General features: G+C 33.2%; 1 protein-coding gene across 2 annotated transcripts in view; it reads left to right on the top strand.

Moving 5' to 3' along the window:
- The window catches only part of LOC115441463 (kinesin-like protein KIF13B), a 185,759-nt gene that overhangs the window by 2,876 nt on the left and 158,442 nt on the right, over window positions 1-24,441 (top strand). For both annotated transcript variants that reach the window (XM_030166263.2, XM_030166259.2), the window contains exon 2: window positions 1,467-1,554. In XM_030166263.2, coding sequence (XP_030022123.1) covers window positions 1,467-1,554 — 88 coding nt within the window. The remainder of the gene's footprint in view (window positions 1-1,466; window positions 1,555-24,441) is intronic.

Genomic DNA, 24,441 nt, shown 5'->3' with positions numbered 1-24,441 from the left:
GTGAATCAAAACATGTTTTATACGAACTGTATTTTTGAAGCAGCTGTACGTAGGGGTCAAGTAGTCACGCTCCAGTAATTTCTTCAAGGAGTTCCTGAAGTGTTCGACGTCATAACGGTCCTTCCTGTTCTAATCACTTGCGCTTTGAAGAGAAATGCTTGTTCGGCATTTCTTGGAGTCTTTGGCTTGTAATTAAAATGAGTTGTTTTAGTCTTTTTAAATTTCATTTATAACATAGGTACTGCCAGCTAAAGAACTATCTTCCCTTTTATATTAACTATAATTCCAATGACTCTTTAATTTTATTACAACGCGTCATGTTCCCTTTGAAAATAAACCATTTTATCCACTGATTGAGTTTACATACCATGTCTTCTGCACTCTTGTTTTCATTGCAACTCTGAGTATATCTATTTCATAGAAAACTCGTTCGTTTCTGCGTGCAACGAACGTTTCCATATTGATCTATCAAGAAATCCATCGCCAGCACGTGTATATTGCTAAATAGGGACATAATTATTTCAATTAGTGTTGATTTGTGCCTCATGGCGTAGGAAGCTGGCCGGAGGGCAAGTGGAAAGAAAAAACAACTGCGATGTTTAGTACGTGTAATTATATGGAGGTCCATTTTCCACTGATTTAGGTTCTTTGTATTAATTATTTTAAGTGATAAGTAGTTTAAAATTTAATAACGCCAAAGTCGTATTCGTATTCAGTGGAAATATAAAACTTTTTTCGTATCTTAAATTGTTTTTGTGGCTATAGGTGTATAATAAAAATAAAACTATTAAAATTCACCTAAAAAGACAAAACAACTGCTGAACATAATATTATGGCGTAAGATATTGGTATTTATTCCCTGTTCTATAATCCTCCTTTGTATAGCTTAACAGGAAGGATCTACCGATCTTCCACCCTTACCTTCTAATTGGTTACATTAAGCCCTGTATAGTATAATTAAGGCTGATTACTATGCCAGTCATCCTATTTCGGAGACGCCCGTTCGCTTCACTCTGATTACATTCAGTTCACTTGACGGCACTGAATGAGGTATTTTGTGATTAATAAATTTTCTCCTTAATTTAATTGTTTATTTGGCGGAATAAAGGAATTGATTAATTGAAATATTCCGTAATTTTCTCCCAGACATTTGTCATTTTAATTTGGAAATAATGACATACTTTAGAGTCTTAAGTAATATAGTTGACTAACTTTTTTGTTTGTAAAGTGTCATTCTCTAGTAAAAAGAAGAAAGCTTTGGCGACTCAATTATTTAAATACAAACTTTCGTAATATATCTCTGTCATTTCGAGCTATAATTGCGTTACTAACTTCTTTTGAACAAACACATTTTTTTATCTTAACTGTAAGTTAAATTGTCATGTAGATGCGAAAAAATGTTATTATAATCCTAATGTATCTGCACCAAATGTTCTTCGATTGATTCTATTTATTTTTTGTTGCAGAACTCGAACTAGGAACACAATGCGTGGTGGAAATGGAGAGTCAGCAGACGATACTGCAGTATCCACAGTCTGCCCACGAGAAAGAAAGGTAAGTCGATTGTAACGAACGCGTGGTTGCTTTCATAGATTCATCAATACCTCTGCGGTCTCGATACCTTTTCAATAACGCTGATGTAGACGGCTTTAGCTCGTAGGAATTCTACATAATCCGTCTGGCTTTCTTTAAGTAGGGGTCGGGTCTATAACGTTTCATTCTGATTGATTATATTCTGGTTCACTGAGTGACCTGTGAGCAAAAATATGCTGAATTTTAATTTCAGGTCGGAATTCACAACCATTTATACTCGTACGCAAGGTGGATTAATCTATTAACAAATAGTATCCTACACCAAAAATGCTTTCTGAAATGTTTCGTGTTAGAGTTCGTGGCAATAAATTATAGCGAATATTGATTTACAATAAATCAATACAATAAATATAGATAGCTAAGTTTTATATTGTAGGAAGTATAGCCACTGAGCGCGATGGCCTCAGGCAATATCCTTGTCCCAGATAGAGGACGACTTTGTAATTCGCCACAATAGGAAGACTCGAGTCGGGAAGGTCTTAGGCATCATAATAACGCACTTTAACTTCCGACTATTTCTTTTGTGTGGAATAAAATATTTTATTAAAAATAATACAAATGACGTTGGGAAATTTTTATGTTGTATCACAAAGATTTTCTATTCTACATCATCGTATTCATTTTCAAGAATGTATATTTGCTTGCTTGGTTGCAAACGTATTGATTGTTACGTTCACCGGTTACGACTGTAAATTAATGTTCTGTGAGTTATGTTAGGTTTTAATTGTTCGTAAGGTAATAATTTGTGTTGTATGTGTTTGCATTAGTTAAGGAGTTCAATCGTTTATCTACTGAGATTATGATATCACTCTTATTACACTACGAATTCCATTATACTTAATTTTTTTCGTGACTCCGCTTGCTTAAATACCATTCCAGGGTATCTTTCTATTTCTGAAAGCATTTTAGAATCGGATCGATAGGAGATTACCTCTACATCCAGCCACAAAACTGAATTGTACAATATTAGTGAAAATAAAATTTTTATATCATAATATTTAGCATTATGATATTAAATACTGGAATCAGTCTAATATTCTCGTTATTCATCGAGTTACTGAGATTGTTTATAGTATTTCGTACGATCCATTTACTTTAGGGAAATTTCTAGTAAGCTGCTTAACAGAGCCTGGGCGTTAAATAATTCTGTTTTCATTCTATTACGATGTTAAATATTTACATTAATGGTTTATTTAATTAAAGTGGGGATTTTCATTAGCGCCGCGCTATTTTATTTTTTAAATCTCGCTTAAAAATTTACTTTGGAATAATGATGCTGAAGAGGATATGGAATTTAAATTGCTTCGTATATCAAATTTGACGAAAGGCCAGGTGGAACATTAAGTTTACACGTATATCGTAAAATCTATTAAAATATATCTATTTATGCTACATTTGTATCGTCTTGCACCATTGCTTGTTCCAAACCACCAATGTAAGCATTATTGTTGTTCCAGTTTGAAGATGTTTCATTAATAAAAACAATAGCTATTAAATTGGCAATTGTGGTAATTGAACTAAAGCTGTTAGGGTAATTGATGAGGCAGTTCGGTGTCATATAATACTTTTTTATTCTAATTGCGTGGCGTTTACTATCAAACATCTTATTTTTATTCTAGTAAAGAATTTATTAATGAATAATAAATACCCTGTATTATTTGATCACATATCAATCGCAAGATGTTGCTTTATAACAGTAATTGTGCTGTATAAACACAAAACTTCGGTTGGAGATGCTCTGTTTGGCGCGTTACCTCGCCTTTTTGCGCAACACGTTCGCGCGTTTCGGAACGTTTCGCCGTGAAGATATAGCGATAAATACACACATTATTACTCATTCCGTGTCTTACATTTCCTTTTGAGTACACTTTCCAATGTTTAGAGAAATACACACCATGTATTGGGCAGCCAATTTGGAAACATACACATTGTACACATTGTAATGTCACGGTTAGTTGCCTTATGTGACAGATATGATAATTGAGTATTTAGTTGTCTTATTTTTTTGATAACTAAATATCAGGCAGGATCACTGTTTCGATTTCGTGTCCTAAACTATTTGTTTTAAAACTTTTCAATTTATTACTTATTTATTTCAAACAATTTTCTTGGCTAATTATTTTTATAATATTCAACAAATTCGCTCACTTTCTGTCTCTGGGATATTTAAAAATTGTATTGTAAATTTAATTCACAGTGGTTGTGTTATCCTTTGTCCTTTATTTTTACACCAGACAAAGGGTGTGATGAATAGCCACGAGAGCGGTTAAATTAACGTTCTTAACGCTACGAGAAAAAGCCTTTGTACAGTGTTTTAATTTCAACGGATTTTTACGCTAAGAATTCCTATGCACAGATTTGTAAAAGATAGTGAAAACTTTGAAACGACGCAACTCGTTTGCGGTTTATTTATCGTTGTTTTGTTTTGACCACGACGCCTTGCAATCTCGTATGTGGGTTACTTTTACGAATGCGGATTTCATGTCCACAATACGTATGTTATTTCCTTGCATTCTAACGCTTATCTTATCGTTATCAGTAAATTATGTGGCGAGAGATTTCGCTTTTATGACATGCAATTCAAATTGTGTTGACACGATGTCTTGTAAATTTTATATGACTTAGCATCCTGAATACAAAATGTATCTGGGATAAATAAATAATAGATATTATTGTATTTTTTATTTTCTCTTTTATGTAATAATTCTATTAAAGCTATGTGCACAGTTTTCTAGGAATTTCTCCTTAATGTACAAATTAAACAAACTTTTGGCTAAGGTAACCACAAAATCCGAACTTCTTAGTTAATCAGGCAATTCGTATTCACCGCTCGGCGCATATTGTTATGATTTAAGCGAAGATATAATGAATATTTAACGTATCTATCGGCTGAATCTATATCCGGGCTGAACGGAAACGTTGAAGCCAATCGACGCTCGTGATTCATCATGAACTCTTTGTACGGACGGAATGTAATCATGTGCTTATGATTATTTTAGATGTAATTAAATAATTCATTCGTAGATTTTATTTTTATTAATACAGAATTATTCGTTGTATAATTCAATTAAATAGAGTAATTTTGTTTTGATATTTCTATGTCATTATTTGCAATATTTATCTTAACTAAAATATACGATTTTTAAATACCAATTAGTTTAATAGTCATGGAATAAAATATGGAAAGTTATAGAGAAGACCGACATTATTATTTTTAACAAAACAATATGTTAAATTATTTTTCGGAATGTAAATAATATGTGTTTCTTTTCTACTGATTAACATTAAAGACGAATACATCACGAGGATATTTATTATTAGATCAGAAGATTGTGCGTCATTATTTCCTTGAAATGTCATTGCATTCTAAAAACTAGTTATTTGTACCTTTGAAAGTGGATTTGTCTTGGTTAAATATTGATGGCACAATCTGTACATTTTTTACGAAAAGCAAAAGCACAATATCAAGGGTCTGTACTCAATTCATAAAAATAGCGTTTCATCAAAAGTATATCAATGTAAAGTTGCGGTCACAGTTGCGGTTAAAAGTCAATTTTTGATTTAATTTGCAATGTTTGTTTAGTATATAACTGTGCGGCCAATTTTCTAACTAACATTGGAAGTTTGTTCAGCAATCCAGCGTGGACCCGCGTCCACTATGTTCTCCCTAGTGTGTTTACTTTCAGTTTGCACAATGTCCCGCCGCGTTTGGTGCTCGGGTTTATAGTGGAATTTGCGCAACTTCGGATTGAGTTCTTTATGTTTATTTGACTTTATTATGTTACCGAATCGCACGTTTTTCGCTAGTTTTGATGTAAACAGATTTCAGTGTTGCATTTGTGTCACGTAATGCTAAAGAAAAAACAGCTGTAGGACATTTTTTATGTAGATTGCTCTGTTGTTAAAGTTACGATGGCCAAAAAACAGTATTTTTTGTCACAAGGTATTTTATGATGATCGTTTCCCTTATAAATAACATATTATAATTTATTGATAAATATATTTTGAATGTCAATATTTCACATGAAAAAGTACTGAAAAACAAATAAAAAAAATTATAAAAACCATATTATTTACTATTCTTTTTTTTAAGAAACACGAAAAATAATTCAGTCGTCGTGTCCCCTACCTTAATGTTGAATTGATGTCCTGTAATTTTACACTGAGCGTGGAGCCTGAAAGCCTGAAGGGAGGTCGGTCGGTATTAACAGTCTGATGCGGGTTGCATTATGCAAATCACGAGTACAAAAGACGCGACCGAGTGTCGGCCTCTTCCAATGGTTTATCAGGCTGAACATTTTCTAACAAAATTTCTGTGCTCACTTTGTTTACTGTTATAACATTTATTATTGCATAATCATGTATATTAAACGTTTTTACTTCTTATTACAGCAAGTGATGCAAGTTCTATCTACCGACTCAATCTGCTTAAATTGCTAGATACCTTATATTCAATACTCGATTTACATTTAACCAAAATATACTCATAAATCTATCAATTATTTTTTTTCTGTCTTTAGTCGACTCGGATTGTGCTATCAATCATCAGTTCGTTAACCTTGCTCTGAATGGCTGTTACAATGAAACAATTTTATTTATTAACTATTTGTCATTCATGCACTTAAGGGACGCTGTGAGCACTCACATGTTTGCCGACGATGAGACTCGTTATATCGATCTTGTTTGCATGTTTTAATGGTTTCGAAACGATGAAGCAAAAGTTTGTCAAGTAATATGGATGCGGGAGTTTTTAATTAGACTTTAGACTTAGACTTGGGAAGGTTTTGAATATGAATCTACGTTATGCCTTCCGAGTGGACAAGAGGTGTAACTGTTATAATGTTATCTTTAAACCATTTCTAACACTCTTTTTTCAAAGGAATTTTATCTGCATATTATTTAACGAGACTAAAAAATTATGTATAACATATAATTTGATTAGGAGAGGGCATTTAATTAAAGATTCCTGCAAACGAAATACAAGTACAGACACTTAACGAAGTATGCGAGGGAATAATTAAAACTTGAGTATTTTTTTATATTGGCACAGCAGTCACCGTCCCTCAATAGGCGTACGGTCTATCAAATGTAAACATGAGTGGCGCGAGCAGCTCTCAACCGCCGCCACAATAAAACCGGCCCATTTCTGCGAACCATGTGTAATTAACTTCGAGTGTGTATAAATGAATGAATTTTTAATAAAACCAAAATAAACATTGCTGTACTATAGTTACTGTTATTGAAACAAAAAGATTTGTTCTACAGTTTTTTGGAATAAAACATAGTAATCGATAATACAGTGATTTTATCGATATTTGAATTGCTAATACAATTCAAATATGAATGTAGCGAGCGGAGTTGATGTAACAAAAACATAACTAAGGTCGTTGAACCGGTTTGCTTAGCTGTTCGTTTTTTGTGTCACCGTTTAAAAAACTGAACGTAAGCAGCTGTTGGACGTATCATGTTAGATGATTTTCGCCGACTTAAATATGTTTCACCTTTTTTTCATTTTTAGTATCAATTGTTTATTTTTGTCCAATCACGATTTCGCAATAATTTTGCGGTGTTCTAAGGAGGCATACATACAACAAAAATAAGTAGCATTTGAAGTACATTTTGGTAATTAGATATTCATAAAAATATCTCGGTTTAAATTATGATATATTTTCTGTTATGAAAATATGTAAAAATATTTATTTGCATTGTATAATTGATGTCAATTAAATAATTACATTGTTAAACATTAGTAAATTGAAGAGATAAAAATGTTTCGCGATTAATTTGAATTATAAATATGATAAATCTGTGTACAAAAAATATTTAATATCATGTTTTATGGAACTTCATAAAATGTATTTAAATGATTGTAGTTGTTTTTGTATATTATTGTTATAATAATAAGAATTACTAATTTCTGTGTATCGTTGACTATTCATTGATGCCGAACGTACCTACATGTTAACGTATTTTGGCTAAACACCATTTACCTTTGGGTCATACACTGAATCGTCTGGTTAAAGTGTTTTCCATATACCAATATTGCAATTTCTTTTTGTGAAGCAATGAATATTAATATTCAGACTGTTTATAAAAATATTTTTTGCCTAAAATTCGGAAGGATACCACAAGGTTATATTGAGGTAGTACCTAAGTTTATTACGTGTAATCATATTGAAATATTGATCCAGTTTTTAATATTATTAATGAGTTAAACACGTTGAAATTGAATTCATTATACGATTATGTAAGATAACCTCTATACCTGAATGTCATCAGTTTATTAATGTCATAACTAGATAAATTAGAATTTATTTTTTGATAACTAGATAATTTACAATTTATATTTTGAATACTAGATAATTTACAATTTATATTTTGAATACTAGATAAATTACAATTTATATTTTGAATAATAGTAAATATATGGATTACTTTAAATAATTTTGGGTGTAATTTTATTAGTTTTAATTAGGCGCGTTCGGTATTACTCTCTGAATTTTGACTGAAGCCGTATTTCACGAATGTTCAAACATCGAAACGTTTTCACAAATACTAGGATATAATTTAAATCCATTTAAGAATTAGTACTTACTAACTAATTATATAACTTATTTACGTTCTGGCTAGCGCTGTGTTGTGAGTTGTGACCTATAGATTCCAATAATGAATAGTTGAAGAAGGTGCGTGTCCGCCGGCACGCGACTCCTGCTGTCTCTCTATCGATTGACCTGGATGTATGGCCTTTGTGTTTTACGCCAATATTGTCTCTATTCTAAGAATTATTGATTATAGGAAATAGGATTTTATTTGATGCTGAAGAAAACTTAAATGGTTGGAAAAGTATAGAGACAATTTTGTTGTTTAAGTGCTTGTTACTCTAAGCTAACTCTAAGTCACTTATCACATAAATGTATAGGCCAGTAAAATACAAAAGTAAATCTAATTTATGTATTTATTATTTTTATAATATAAAACCACAACAGTTATAGTATTAAAACAATGTTATATAGACACAGTTCGTGTGTATAAATTTAACAATCTATTTTATTTATTTATATATTTACTAATTTATCCTCTCACATGAATGATATTAAAACTTATTTCAATACTATTTATATGAGAGAATAAATCTACATAAACTGTATATTATCTACATAAACTGTTCAAAGTGATAACCGTCAAATAAAATTTATTTGAAACTTGTGAAACGGGCCCTTAATATCGGCTCCATAAGACCTGATATAGCTAAGTTATAAAAAGGATTTATGTCACACAAAGTAATCTCAATGCGGATATTCTTTCTTACCTTAGAACGTAATAAATTTTCAAACGAGTATGGATAGTGCAATTTTAAATTTCTCGTATAATGCGCACTGCACATCATTTTTCATACTTTGTCGAATTTATGGACAATGGTTATTATTAGAAAGAAGAAAGACTGCGTGTTGTAACTCATGAAAAGCAATTGTTGACTCATGGTCATTCCTACCATTACTAACGTTCAATGAAGTCGCCAATAAAGTTTTTAGATGATTTAGATGGATTAGTACTATACTAAAAATAAAATGCTTGCATATAAGAATTAAAAAGCCTTGTATTTAATTTAAGGAATAGTCGAAAATCAGGTTTCCCTTAATACTTAAACGCTTGAGTTTTAAGTTGTCCTTCAATGCCTGCAAGGCTGCTTTTTAGACTAAGCCAGAGAAACTAGGCCGAATTGCAGCCGTGCATAACAGTGATTTCTATGGCACAGAAGGTAAACGTGGCTTTTTACCCTGCCTCGGTTGCCGTAGACGCACCGCTGCACCATCATACAAGGTATAAAGAGCTAAAGAAATGAATGGATTCGTACTCTTTTCGAAATACGCGGCTTCCATTCTCATATTGTCAACTAGGCATGATTGGAACAATGCCGGAAAAATGTACATCTTGACTGTATTGTGACAAATGTTCCGCTCACACGTGAATTTGTCGTGTATATCACGATTGTGTATGTAAATGTTTTGTTGCTAATGTGGGTTAAAAAGTAGGTAAGTCATTAATATTTAGGCATAACATAATAGGCGTATATTAATGGTATACATTCTCAAGCAGTTTGTTGTTTTCTACTGCTTTAAATTTAAAACAACTAACGAGTATCCATGGGTTTAATGAGACCCAAGGCAAATATTTACGTAACGGATCATCGAAGAAAATATCTTTAGAGACAGCATCCAAACGCTTTAGAATAGACATTGAATTTTTCATAGAAATTTAAAAGTATAAGTAGGTAGATAGAATTCAAGTTTTTTAATACAAATGTCCGATTCATTATGTCATACGAATATATTTCACTTATATTATTCAAATAAATTTATGCTTGAATTCGGTTTTTCTTTTAAACATATTTTAGAAATACGTTGTCCATGCCTATATCGTATAAGTTAATAATTATCAAATTAGTGCGGGTTAATTTGCAGATTTTTGGTGTCTAAGGGCCAAGGCCATTGTATAGAAAACTATTCCTGGGCAAATTTTCCTCGTTTGGGCATTGAACTTGAGATTTACAGCCTAAATTTGCTACTACACTATACCAACAAAACCAAATTGAGTCTAACTTGTTTTGGAAGAATAATATTTCAGAATACGTTTTTATCAATGAAATAATTTAACAGTTAACGTATCAGGCGGACACGTTTCCTTTTCATATCGTTAATGCATATTCAAAATTGGTCCGTGATTCATACAATTAATGTGATGGCCGTATTGATTGAAGTCCAAGTCTTTTGGCAATTGATTGGGTTTACCAATCACAACGAACCCTGCGGCATTCGCAGCAGGATTGTCTATTTCAATTAATTAAATTATATTAAGGACCACTATAAGATATTGGCTTATGTGATTATCGCAGTATACAAAATGAAGGAAAACTTGGTTGATCTAAATTGATTTATTTATGATGTAAAATAATGAAGTATATATTTTTTATGTTGCTAATTAATATTTGGAATAAAGATGTAACTTAATATAAAATTTGAAGAAAAAATGATAATATAAAACACCGCGATAAAATCCATAAAATGGTTTTATTTCAATGTAATTCTTCAATGTAAACATATGAAATCATTTTAAAATTAGACTTAATAAATCGCGTCTATGTAGATATATGCTGAAAATTGTTATACATTTTTTATGATACATACGTTAATACACGGATGTCGATATCAGTGATGGTGTAATATTGGCGAGCCATTCCGCTATCGGTCGGATAATTTGTATAAATGCAACAGAAACCGCAGTGCATTGTAACGCGCACCGCAATTTATCAAATGCGTGCATGTTTGCAACGCTTTCCATATCCGGCTAATGAATGTTGCTGCTTGATTATTATAATATATTAATCAACGGCTTTGTCTATCCGTGTTTTGGTTTGAGACCGATCGGATCGTAGAACCTTTTGTGGGAAAGGTGGCTATTGCGAATATGATCGTGTGATTGTCAATCGATTTTATAACTTATCAGCAATGTATAGATCACCAATCTAGTTAATGGGACATCGGAACATTATCGCGCTAGTTTTTTTAGACTGGGAAGAAGAAAGATTAACCGCCTCAGTATTATTCGTAGTGCATGTTTAAAAAGTTTGTGAATGAGGTTGAACTGTTTGTTTTCCTTTGAGATTAAGATTTTCCAAGTGCATATCTAACGAAGGATATAGATAAGTATTAAAGATTAATCCCAAAATATCTTATTTAAGTCGTTTTATTGCATGCACTTTATTATAAGTAATATTAATATTATGATTTCATATATATCACCAATGAATAGTAAAAATAAAATATTTTATAAAATTAGCACGTTACTTTCCATTAATAACGTTACGCCAATTATATCCACTTATTATTTCATTTAACGTTAATTTTACAATAATCAGATACACTCGGAACGCTTGCTAAAGGTTAACCACAAAATCCGGGCTCGTTTTCATACGACTCCAACTTTCGCTGTATTGTTTAAAACAATACGTTAAAATCCTCTTATTTGATAGCAGCCCTGGCTACCGAACACTCGTGGATCTGCGCTGACCGCGTCTAAAGGCAGATTTTAACAAAGGGAAGCGGATCAACTCGTCTTGAACAAACATTTTTGATTTGTGGAAATCTGTGCAATTTTAATAATATTAGCTTGACTTATGATGGATGAAAGTTTTGCTATATCAATAGACATACACTATAAAATTATATTAGTGTCTTAATCCAATCTTTGTAGAGCATGTTTCTTTCCCCTAGGAATAAGGCACCAAAAAGCAGCTTATATTCTTAGTAATATAGTCGTATCAATATACGATAAATGTTAATAGAAAGGGTTATTGTGCAACTACAAATAAACCATGTCAGCACACATGTGCTCAAGATGTTCACTTTTATTGCTCTTACGTTGCTCTCCATAGAACGTGTAATCTCGACGCTGCACACTGCTTATGTCATCTGAAACAGGCTTTGTTGATTTCTAACCGGGCACGATATAAAAATCACTAATGTCGCGATAAAAACAAACAATTTAAATCGAAACTAACCGTTACGACAATTATTTTATATTTTTATAAAAATATGCTATTTTGTGTAAAATAAGGGTAGGTAGATGTATAACTATTTCATAAAAAAACATTAACGGTACAAATATCTGTTTTTATTGTGTATTTCCGTTACCGAAAGTTCAGTCAAAGAGTACCATAATATATTATTTCCATAATATATAATAAAATATTATGGAAACGCTTTTATGGGAGTATCAAATTGTTAGGAACAAATATTTTATTAGTACTTACTTGTATTTGGGAATCTCTCCAGCTTTAATATTATTTCTGAAAATAGAAAGTGCAATGTAAAATGATGATAATATATCTTGGAGAGTTTAACTTTTCAGACTCTGGAAGACACGATATTAATGGAAATAGCATTCAACTATTGAACTTGTTCCTACACTCTTATCCTTTATATATTTCATACATGAAACAGTTTAAAAAACTATATGATTATATGTTGCAAATTGTTTTACAGAAGTGGTATGACTTTAAGATAACGTTACAAAAAGATTTTTCGAGATTTATAAACGAGTCCGTATTATCATAATTGGAGATTTGAATTCGGGGTTTTGGAAGATATTAGAATTTCAAAACTATGTTCATTCTCTAACGATAGTCTCTGTATGCAAATATATAAGGTCATTGTACCGTAATAGAGATGTTTATGCGGACTTTGCAGTGCAGATTTTTCTTAATTATATTTAGAATGATTCAAATAAAATCTTCTTACTTTGCTGTTATCAAATTACTGTGAGTTATTTTTTATACTATATAACGTGTATTTTCTGCAACGCGTAAACAAGGAAGAGATAAACTTGACGTGCATCAATTTGTCTTGAACCTATAAGGTCACATAATAACTTGAGAATACATTTTGCATTTCTCTTGAATTGTCGACTTAGACTAGCTGTTCGTGATATTCTGAGAAGGCTAACAATCTCTTTGTTCACGACCTCATTTTGTGTTGAATGCTCGCTTTTAATGGAGACGCGTTGTCGTTGACGGATCAGCATCTGCAGATGGCGCCAGTCGTATTGTGCTGCGAGCGAACCTGTTGTGGTAGTTATTAAATATGTTTGTTGCTCTTTATGAACAGTTTAAATTGTTATTGTATGATGTAACGACGTAGAGTACTTGTATACCGGTTTAATTCCTTTTATAGTTGACATTACTCTATTGTGCTCATATATGGATATTGTTATAGAAGACAACACACAAATCACAATGTCTATACTTGTGAGCTCAAACCTTCCTTATATGTCTTCTGGTTTCAGAATAGAATTCGAGTACTGTTCAAAGCATGGAATCGGAAACCTATCTTGTTAATAAAAGAAGGTGCCAAGAGAACAGCCTCGGTAGCGAAGTTCTATTACGGTACGCCTGCAGCTCTGAGTTTTTGGGTTCGATCTCCGAATCGGATAAAGTGATATTAAGTTTTTCTATTCAGTATCAGCCCGGAGACTGGAATTTGTGCCGATATGGCAATAGGCTTGCCTCCTATCGCATCATGGGAAATTTGGCCAAAAGTGGGAGCACTGGATGCGCCGCTGTCTACCCCTAAAAATAAATCATAAATTCTACAACAAAAGGAAAAAATAATAAACCGTAAAATTTCCCGATAAAATGGTACAAAAGAATTTTTCGATTTCAATCCGTACCGAGACGCAAACTAATTACATTACAAGAAGTGGATGTGTATAAAAAAATCACAGAATTAACGGAGCCGGCGCTCTGCGTGGAACGAGGATTCTCCTTTTACAAGGAATCTCGCCATTTGCGATATTTGTTTAGACGTTCCATTTATTTTCCAACTAGCACTCTTTTTGCTATTTTTGCGCCACATTTTTTTCGTGGTGTCTTTTTTGTTTAGTCTAAGTAGTTTGCATGGAGTAAGTCGGTCACCTGATGGCAGGTGATCACCATCGCCCACGAACGCCCACAGTGCTAGAAATATCGTAGGTGCGTCGCCGACCTTTAAGAAAAGGAACACAGGAAAAGGACCTTTAGGAATTTTAGGATTGTATTTCAGTTTGATTAAATATCTGTTTTAATAAAGCCATTATTTTAAAACTTTTAAATCCATACTAAAATAGTTGTTGGAGAAACGTTTAAATATTGTAATTGATACCTAGGTTTAGGATTTTATTTCGCTCGGTTTCACTGATTTATGGAAACCGAGTTGCATTTGCTAAACGAAGTAGTTTGTTGTTGCATTTGTTTTTCTTTTTGTGAGCACTTGAATATTGATTTATGCAGAAAGCTGCAATTTGCGAAATGTAATGAATTTGTTCAAACATTCATGTTTAAAATTGTTTGTCAACATTATTAAACAGTAAACTGGTTCAATTACTTCAATAGGGTTACTAAACGTATAATATTCGTGCTGTTTGATGTATGTATTTGTTTTTATTATAGTTCCAAAGGGGTGACGAAATTTAAAACGAATGAAATTAATATGGTGAGTGAGAGTAGTTTAGAACATCAGAGATATATAGACTTAGTTCAAAAGAAGCTTATATTTGACATGTTGTTGTAGATGATGGGAAGCTGATCAAAACACAATGACAAAGTTTAATAGCTATCAAACAATAGAGGTGAAAATTGATGGCATGCAAAGTAAATAAAGGCCGCAATTAATTTAAAATTCCAGCAAAGGAGGCACGCTTGGAATTAATTACTCTCGAGGTGGTATAACATATAGAAAGCAATTTTGGCGTACCGAGACACGAGTGACTGCGGCGTTAACATACAAATTAATGCCTTGATGACTTTGTATATAACTAGTATTTACAATCCCGAGATTTTATTGCTAAGGGTCCAATTTGGTTCTAAGAAGGATTTACAATTTGATAACGGTGACTTTAAATTTAAATACCGTTTCGAAATTTTGCGAAGCGATGTATTCGTCCAAGGAATTTGCATGGTGATTCGAAGACTAGATAATTTGGACATTGTTAAAAGGTTCAAAACTCGTATTTAAATTTACAGAGGCTAAGGTTATCTTCTCTTGCAAACTACCAACAATATTGTATTTGAACAATAAAAAAACTTAGGCTGTAATTCTACTATATTTCACTGTCTTGTATTTATTTATTTAGTGTTTTTGTTGGTTGTTCATACAATTGCAAAAATAATTATTCATGTCTCGGAACAATGTTTTCAATTAAAATATTTTCTGAACATTAGATATTTTACATTTTGTTATTACAAGTTTGTGGTTTGGCTTCATAACAACTACCCACTGTGTATTTATTTCAAACAAGAAAATATAGATGTTTCCATTCGGTTATTTATTGTATCTGACAAAAGTGTACTATTTTCATTCCCATTGTAGGATTATTATGTGTGATGTTAATTATAATGTGTGATGATTTCTGTTCATATTTCAATCTTAACGTCATAAGGGTATTATACCGTTATTGAAAACTATCAAAATGGTATAAATACGATCCACAAAATTATACTAAATATTCGATGCGAATGTATGTATAAAGCATTAGATGGTCCTAAATCCGCCATTTACGTCGATTTTAGTCGGCAAAGGACATCGAAAACTTCTGAACACTCTCCGCTTGAATTCGTAGCGTATAACTCTCAGCAGATCTATTAAAACTGCTCCTACCATTAGTACGATTAGAGGGTCTCGCTGCACGCTTTTGTGGATGTAACAGTTGTAAATCTCGATTACCGAATAATAAATCGGGGTTATTATCCTATTAATATGTTTTCGTGGGTCGATTCATCTCGGTTTGCGGCTGGTTCGAACCAACTCGCCAAATGAGTTTGAAGTCGATAGATTAGGCGGAAATTGTTTGAGAGTTACGATGTCTTATATCTTTAGTATTGGCTTGGTTTCAAGAATATCTTTGTCAAAGTTTGTATAATGTTCTAATTGTCATTCAATAAAATTAATGATAGTTCAAATGTTTGATATTTTTTGAATTTCGTAAATTCTTAATACTACCTCTATAATGCAAACATGTTTCGAAGCACAAGGTGTGAAATTGTAATCTAGTATAAAAATGATGCTATGGGCATTCTCGAACCCGCATTAGGCCAGTCAGTTGGAAGCCTCTGCGCTTCAATAAAATATTTTACGTACACAAAAATAATATCAGAGGAAACAAAATAGTCTCAATATTCCTAATCTAATATACTATTTCTACCCCACATTACCATTTTACAGCTTCGTACGCCAAAATTCTTTTGCAACCGTAAAGTTAATATCATTACCAAAATCCGTAGAACGTCGTGTCAGGGGATTTAGGGGTAATGCGGGCCGTGCAGCGACGTCATGTACGATGGCCGGATTTGTGACGATATGTGTATTCGATGTAACGTCTTGACAGTTATTGAATTGTCGTCGGCGATGAGATCGTGGATGAAATATATGGATGGGGAGATGAATTAACGCCGGTCCAGAATTATAGTGCTATTATTATAGCTATTACAAGGTTATTTCTCAAAATAAATGTATGTAACGAAATTGTTTTTACGAAATATTATTACGTTTTTTTAGTCTTTTTTTTTGTTTGCCTTAATACGTTTATTCTATATATTCGATAGAGCGAATGTATTAATTATTAAGACAAACAAAAAAAGACAAATGAGACAGAAAATTTCGTAAAAATATTGCGTACGAATTATTTCGTTGCGTGTATTTATTTCGAGGAAAACATATAAATATCCATTTACATTCTGATATCTTTAATTAATTTTGGTGTAAGATCGGTCGTAAAATTAAGGTGAAACTTAAACTTCTAGATTGTGATCATATATTATGGTTATAATATAGGTTAGGGATTTTATTGTATAAATAAAATGCGCATTACCTATCTTACAGTATATGTTAGGAAAAAATACAAGAAATTTAATCCTATCTCGCCTAAAGTTTATTTAATAACATTAATTATGAACATTAGGTCTATAAACTGTTGTACGTAAATTAATCTAGAATTAATATCACACTTTATATAAAGATACGATAGTAAACTTAGACGAGTCACAAGAAATATAAGAAAATATTATGTCGTCTTTAGGTAGACGTAATTGGCTTTTTCCTTTGATCTGAAATATTAAAGAAATAGCGGATATCCGAGCGCTACGGACACGCGTTTACTATAAGTTTTATTTACAAACCGAAGTGGACGCGGAACTTTCGAGATAAATAATATTTTTATAGCTAATGCAAACCCAGAATTGGATTTTGTTTAATATTTTACTGAAGTTTAATTTCATTAGCATTTTTACTGTATTTTAGTTGCAGTTTGCTGTAGAAGTAGAGTAAATGAAAAATTATTTTCATATATTTACTTTTACAGTTACTTAAATAAAAAGTTTAGCGTCGGAAATATCTCCCTACTACAAACTAACTCTACATAGTCTGATCTAGTAGAATTAACACAAATAAATAATCAACGAAACAATGTTTTATCCACGAAGTACGTTGTGGACTTTTCCACGTGTGTACCAATACTACTGATCCTATTTAAGCCAGGTCTTAGCATTCATTAGAATGCGTGGGTCTGTCGTACTGGGAATTATTTATAAGGCGGGTCAGGCTGGTCGTAATGCCCCTCTAAAAACGAACGTTTTATTGTGTCCTTTTATTTCCACCCTCATGGTGTGTGAACATTTGTACTTACTGCATTTTTTGGTGCTTGTGCTATCATTTGGAATTGGTTAAAATATCACGAGATCTTATTCGAAAAAAAAATAAGACGAATTTGGAACTAACTGGTAATGAATAAATAAACCAATCTTAAACTATTATTAAAAAAAAAGATTATTAAAGCGATAATACGGCTTCTAAATCTGATAATATAATAATATTGCGTACTTTAAAATAAATGGATAGGTTCACCGTAGATTAACCTTTAGCTACTCGTGTATAAAATTGAATCACACCCACAAAGGTTTTATCATCTGGTTATTGCATTTAATCAGTAATGTTATAAAGATATAGATTGAGAGATGAAAAACATCTTACATATTTTCATGTCGGTAATGAGTATTTTTTGCACAATGACTTAAATTCTTTCAAATTTTAATAGTACTATTTTGATACTTTATTTTACAAGCACATTTATCATAGTTCACGTCGTGCATTAAACATTAATGTTGAACGCGTCCATCAACCTTGCATTAATCTAGATTTCTGGTACCCGATGTTACTTCACTGAATCTTTATTTCTCCTCATCAAGCTGAGTGCTTGGTTACTTTACGCCTTTTGTGTTGGTCCAAACATTGGTTGCCAACTCCCAAGAAGCCTCCTTTTGTAAGAATCTGTGTCCAACTTTTGTTCCAACGTCAATAATCCTCGGATTTATGCGACTCGACCATTACTCTTTATGGCCAGTGTGAAAGTCTAACGTTTACAGCTAACATTTGAGTGAAGTGAAATATTATGAGTTTTGTATTGTTAGTGTTCCGTTTTTATTGTGATCGACGTGTTTTGTCGGCGGAGTGAAGTTATAGCACGAATCAAATTAGAGAAAAGTTGTGTGTTGCAAATGTAAAAGATTTTTATTAAAAAGTGATACAGATAAGGGTGGATAAGATATAATAAGATGAAATTTTATATTTATGTTTTAACTAGTAAGGAGAATTTAATATGTAAGGAGATTCAATGGAAACACAATTTAATGAGTAAAATTCTATGGTTTGCAACCAACGATATCTGAGAACGGAATTGTTCTAAATTATTTGCATTAGTGGTAAAGCAAGAGGATTATGTCTATTAAATTAATAGCGAAGTCTGGCGAGATATAGCGTGACATTTCGAATACTCCCACTCACAGTTCAGTTGGGTTAGAGGTTGCGGTTCAGCGTGCTAGATATATTAGGCTCTATAATGAAACTGCGTAGAGTGTAATGAAGCTTGGTAAGGCAATGAAGTAGGGTAAAGTAATAATATAACTATTATAACTTCAGGGGGAGGTTTTCTTATGTTGTGTTCTTGAAACAGAGAGGACGTGTTAGGTTAGGAAAACTGATCTTGACCTGTTTAATGAATTCCAGCTCGTGTAATTTTTTGTGATGTCAGGAATTTCAGAACAAGTGCCAATATGTTTATGACAATATGTATAAGTGACTGCCTAGGTGGCGTAGTTCTACTCCATGCACGATACGGTAGCGCCCAGAGGTACTGGGTTCGAATCCCGTGTTGGGCAAGGTGATGTTTTGGGTTTTTCTCCAGAAAATCAGCTTGGAGTCTGGAATTTGTGCGCGATATGGATATAGGCCCGCCCCCTATTACATCATGGCACGGAATATATTTGGTGAAAAGTGGGTGCCCTAGTTGCGCCACTGCATACCCCTTTAGGAATAAATGCGTGATGTGTCTGTGTCAATATGGTTTCAATTACTCATACTGGTTTAATAGTTCAGTTAACATTTCACGCAAAATTTACACCATAAAACCAGCTTTTATCTAACGCAGCATTCATTCAGACCTATCCGGCAAACCAGTTCTGCGCCGCAGCCCAAGTGGCTTGTGACAGATATCTCCTCACCATTGTTCCCAAGCTATAAGTTGTTTCTATTGCTAATAGACCGCCGTTGAATTTATGGGCCCATACGAACTTCGTTGACGTTTGTTAAGTTCTCTGCGTGTTGCGATCGCGATTCGAATACGGCCGTTTACTTTGATGAGTGTCTGTTGCAGTGGTGAAGTGTTCATACACCCGATTCCTACCGGCTTCCCTTTTAGGTTTATTGACATTTGTTTTAGTTTTTGTTTTATGTTAAATTGGCCGCGATATGTTAATTAATGCAATTATTTTTTTGCTTAGGGTTATCTTTTCAAAAATTTCACCCATCGCTACTGGTCTGTTGGAACCTTTTTGTGAATGTGTTTTTTTCGATCCTCATGTCGGGCAGTGATATTATGTTTTTCTACCCAATATCCGCCCAGTGTCTGGAATCTGTGTCCGATATGGCGATAGGCTCGTCCCAACATATCATAGGACAGAATATGTAGAAGGGAAAGTGGGTGCACCAGTTGTGCTTCTACCTGCTCCTTTGGGAATTGTAAGTCCCGACTCACATCTTCCTATTTGACGAAATGCAGAATTCTATAGAGCACTTTATAATATGTACTCTATTATAACTTCTTTCCCCACTAACTTCATAGCAAAGGGAAAATATATAAACATTTTGTTTTTATTCACCTTGATATAGAAACGGCCTTGATTATTGTAAACTATAATTATAAACGGTTTATATCGCCGTAATCTATTTTAGTTTCACTCGTGACGTAATCTACACGTATTGAAATTAAACGAGGGTTTCCTCAAGGCGTTTTCCTACGTCGTCCAAATTGTATGTAAATGGAGACGTTAAGTCCACGGTCGGATCACAGCCCACAACACGCTATGACCCACAAACCTGAATATGTTAGCCACTTCATTAATTAATATTTAAGGATATTACTCATAATCGCGTTATAAAGCGATTGTGGCTAAAGAAGTGTAGATAATGTGTGGTTTTGGCTTTTGTGTGTTTAGTTAATCAGATTTTAAATGTCATGTTTGCTCTCAAGACAATCTGTTATCTGGTCTCCTCAATATTGTGCATTTATTTTTTCCACTTAAAATTTTTCTAAAAGCAAAATAAATTCAACTCAGCATACTTCATAATTTCAGTCAATACAAGTTCATAGCGGGCAACGCATTTACAGAGCTATTTTCCATCAAACACAACCGTAATAACGGTAAATACGTTCACATTCGCGTGTGTGCCAGTTATTAACGAGGCAAATCTAGTCAGGTTATGTGCACTGTGCAGTGTACACACCGAGGGGCCGGTGCAGCGCGTGTGCACTCCGCTTTATGTACCACGGCCGGACCTACTCGTGATATAGTACTAAATATCGCTGAAGTGGTCTGTAGCACCCTTGACCTGTTAAGTTATGGAAATAAATAATAGATATGTTTAATATTTTGTTTTTTTTTTATACGGACAGGGCACAGTTACTTCACTGCACCTGATGGTAAGTGGAGTGGGGTCCAATAGAATGCGATTGACGAGAGATGATTATCCCTCGGCAGTCGGCACAATTATGTCGGCTTGTTGGAACTGGATTTACACAGGCTGATCCCGGAAGGCGACACACTTACGTGGGCTACCATGATGGATTCTACACCTTGTGTTTGGTGGTCGCTATCCGGGCGGATATAAAATATATCCTATCACAAGCAAACTATTCATTTGCTACTGAAAAGTTACTTGTTCTATTTTATAGCCAATAGCAGTCAATCAGCGCATATATTGTGAAATTAGATGCTTGTTTTAACGTTTCGCATCCTACGGTGGATAGTTGGCGCTGTAAGTTCCGTAGTACTTTACTACAATACTATTTACCATCTGGTGGATGCTAAATTTATTTTGTGATTACTGTAAATGAGTGATTATTCCAACCCTCGCACTAAACTCTAGTCTGTTTATTAAACATCGCTGTTTAGTCTTCCGTCTATAGGTCTACAGTATGTCCGTAACCGATTGTTTGATTCGCCATAAGTCGCCTATGTGGACTTTGATAATGAAATAATCAGATGTTCGACTTCGGTTTGATGAACCGCGAAATTTATCACGCTTATAGTCTCAAACAGAAGTAAGTAATGAATAAAACTCGAGTCACTTTTCCTTCACCCACATTATATCACGATTTGAATAACCTTCCACAAAGCGATGGCAATTGTACAGTTTGGAATTACTTTTGTGCATAGTAATCAGATTAGTCAATTTTCGAGTGGATTTATATTTAAAAAAACGCTTTCAAGGGTCAGTGAGTGATGAGCTTTCAATGAAACGACAGGTCGGGTGTTTGATTCAAGCATTAAGATGAATATATGTGTTGTTTTGCTAATATTAGTATGTGTGTTGTTGGGGACATTTGCTTCGTGTAATAACATAAGTTATATATTGAATATGGGTACTACAATATGATAATATGCAGAAAATTACTCATTGGTTACTAACAATTATCATGTAAGAAATAATCCAGTTATTCTTACCTAAGTGTAACATAAGAACTCAGTGGCAATGTTTGTACCGACGTCTGTTGATACGCGCAATCTCATTCACATACGGTATGTACGTGTTTAATGTTTATGTATTTAGATAATATGCAATACAAAAGATAAACATACAAATATTATGATATTTAAGTTAAATGAGAGTTTAAATTATTGGAAACGAAATAAAATGAATTTAATATTTTCATTGATATATTGTATGGTTAAATAAATTTACAACTTTGCTATTCCATTAAAACATTCACATTAAACCACAAACACAATTCACAAACTTCACATTTCATTTTCAACGTGCAAAAAGATTTTTATATTCATGAATATTTCCGAAACGGCCGGGCCCCTCGGACTACCTTGGCGCGGCCTCGGGTAACGGCAGACAGAACAAAGGGCCTTTATCAAATAAAATATAGTCAAACACCTCGGCACGAACTTTTAAATACTCAAATTATATTGTAATAAAAATTTAATTGTGGATTTTATGTTACCCTCTCTCTACAGTTTGAGAGAGGAGAGGGCTAGGGGGTTGACCTATGACAACAAGTAAAATGTAATTCGTGTAGTGTAGTAAGTAGTATAATATATAAAATGACCTTTTTCCACTTGTCTCTATTATTATCTCTAACATTTGTGTTGTTCGGTAAACCAGCCCTATGACTTCATAATTGTATTTTTATTAAATGCCATATTACTCACTGTGCAATGACTATTTCTATTTATATAGATATCTATGAACGTTGTTGCGTGATTATGTATAATTTGAAACATTATAGCCCTTTGTGGTTAATTCATACCAGGATGTTAGTGTACGGAAGTTAAATGAATCTTTTATTACTTTTGATTATAATAAGCAGCATTATTTTTGCGAGTAATGAGCGTCATTTACGATCACCGTTGTTTCATTATTAATTAAAGTAGTTTTAAAGAGTTCCTTCTGTGCCCTTATAATAAAAATAACCTTAAAAATGTACACAAAAGTCTTACATTTCATGCAAAATTTATGAAGGGCCATCTTATTGACTTTTCAGTATTGTTAATAATGACACAGTGATTGATTCAAGAAAAAATGTCTGTAACCGTCATCTCTTCAGTAATGGCTTCAATCTTCAATAATAGAAGACTGTCGCTTGCCTTTTCTGAAGGCCATGGTTTTGAACACAAAGCGTGACAATGATACTAATCATTTTGTTTTTATTTGCAGGTAAAACTAGTAGTCTTTAAACTGTAACTTCAACCAAGAACCGGTGAGATAGTATAATGCATGCCATGAAAAGTCTTCAATTAATCCATTTAATATACGTTCGGTAATCTACTCTGTCATCTATTTTTTATTTGTTAATTTAGCAATAATTGGTTACATTAAATTTATTGTTTTTGATGAACCATTTTCCAAATACCGTTATTAAATTGTTATTGTCCGCACGAAACTATAGATTTCTATTAATAAACCAGAAACTAAAATGAAAATTGGTATTCAAATTTGCAGATTTATTGCTAGTCTTCAATATGCACGATAGGCATAAGCCGTAAAATCTAAAAGTCAATCTGTCAATAAAACCAATGAATCGTCTTGATTCCGGGTAATAAATCTACGCGGACGGCTGGCCCGGTTCCCGTGGGATTGCACCGCACATGCGACGTGGATTTAATGCCGCTGCTTAGAGAATCGATGCGTATTGAGATCACGGATGATCGCTCCTAATTGGGGTATTGGTTGTTAAAATATCCTTTGCTTAAGCTTTTCCAAAAATCTTAGTGCGCGGTGTATTTCGTTTTGTAAAGGCTTTATGCAACCATTTTGAATTGCTAAAATAGTAAATCATTGTTGAAGGGTATGTCATCAGTCATGTAAGCAAGGATATTATGCTATTTGGATTTCAAACCTCAGACAGAGGCAGTTTTTTTTATCAGTTTTCGCAGTAAATATGAATTCACTCACTCTCACACCTTTTATCCCCGGAGGGGTAGGCAGTAGTGCAAATAATGCATCCACTTTTCGTCGTGTGTATTTAGTCCCATAATTTGATTAGGGGCGAGCCTATCGAAATATCTGACAAAATTCTATCTCCGGGCTAATGTTGAATAGAAAGCCCAATATCGGTGCCCGACTCGGGATCTAAACCAGAAACCTCAGCACTGCAATCGTACCGTTGTGCAACTACGCCTTCGATGGAGTAGTAAAAAATATTTTTCAAATATTTTTTAATAATTAATGACGTAAATCGTGGTCGTATTAGATTTCTAAT

This window comes from Manduca sexta, chromosome 25 (assembly GCF_014839805.1).
Source record: "Manduca sexta isolate Smith_Timp_Sample1 chromosome 25, JHU_Msex_v1.0, whole genome shotgun sequence".
Lineage (NCBI taxonomy): Eukaryota > Metazoa > Arthropoda > Insecta > Lepidoptera > Sphingidae > Manduca > Manduca sexta.
This window is presented reverse-complemented; position numbering and strand designations above follow the sequence as displayed.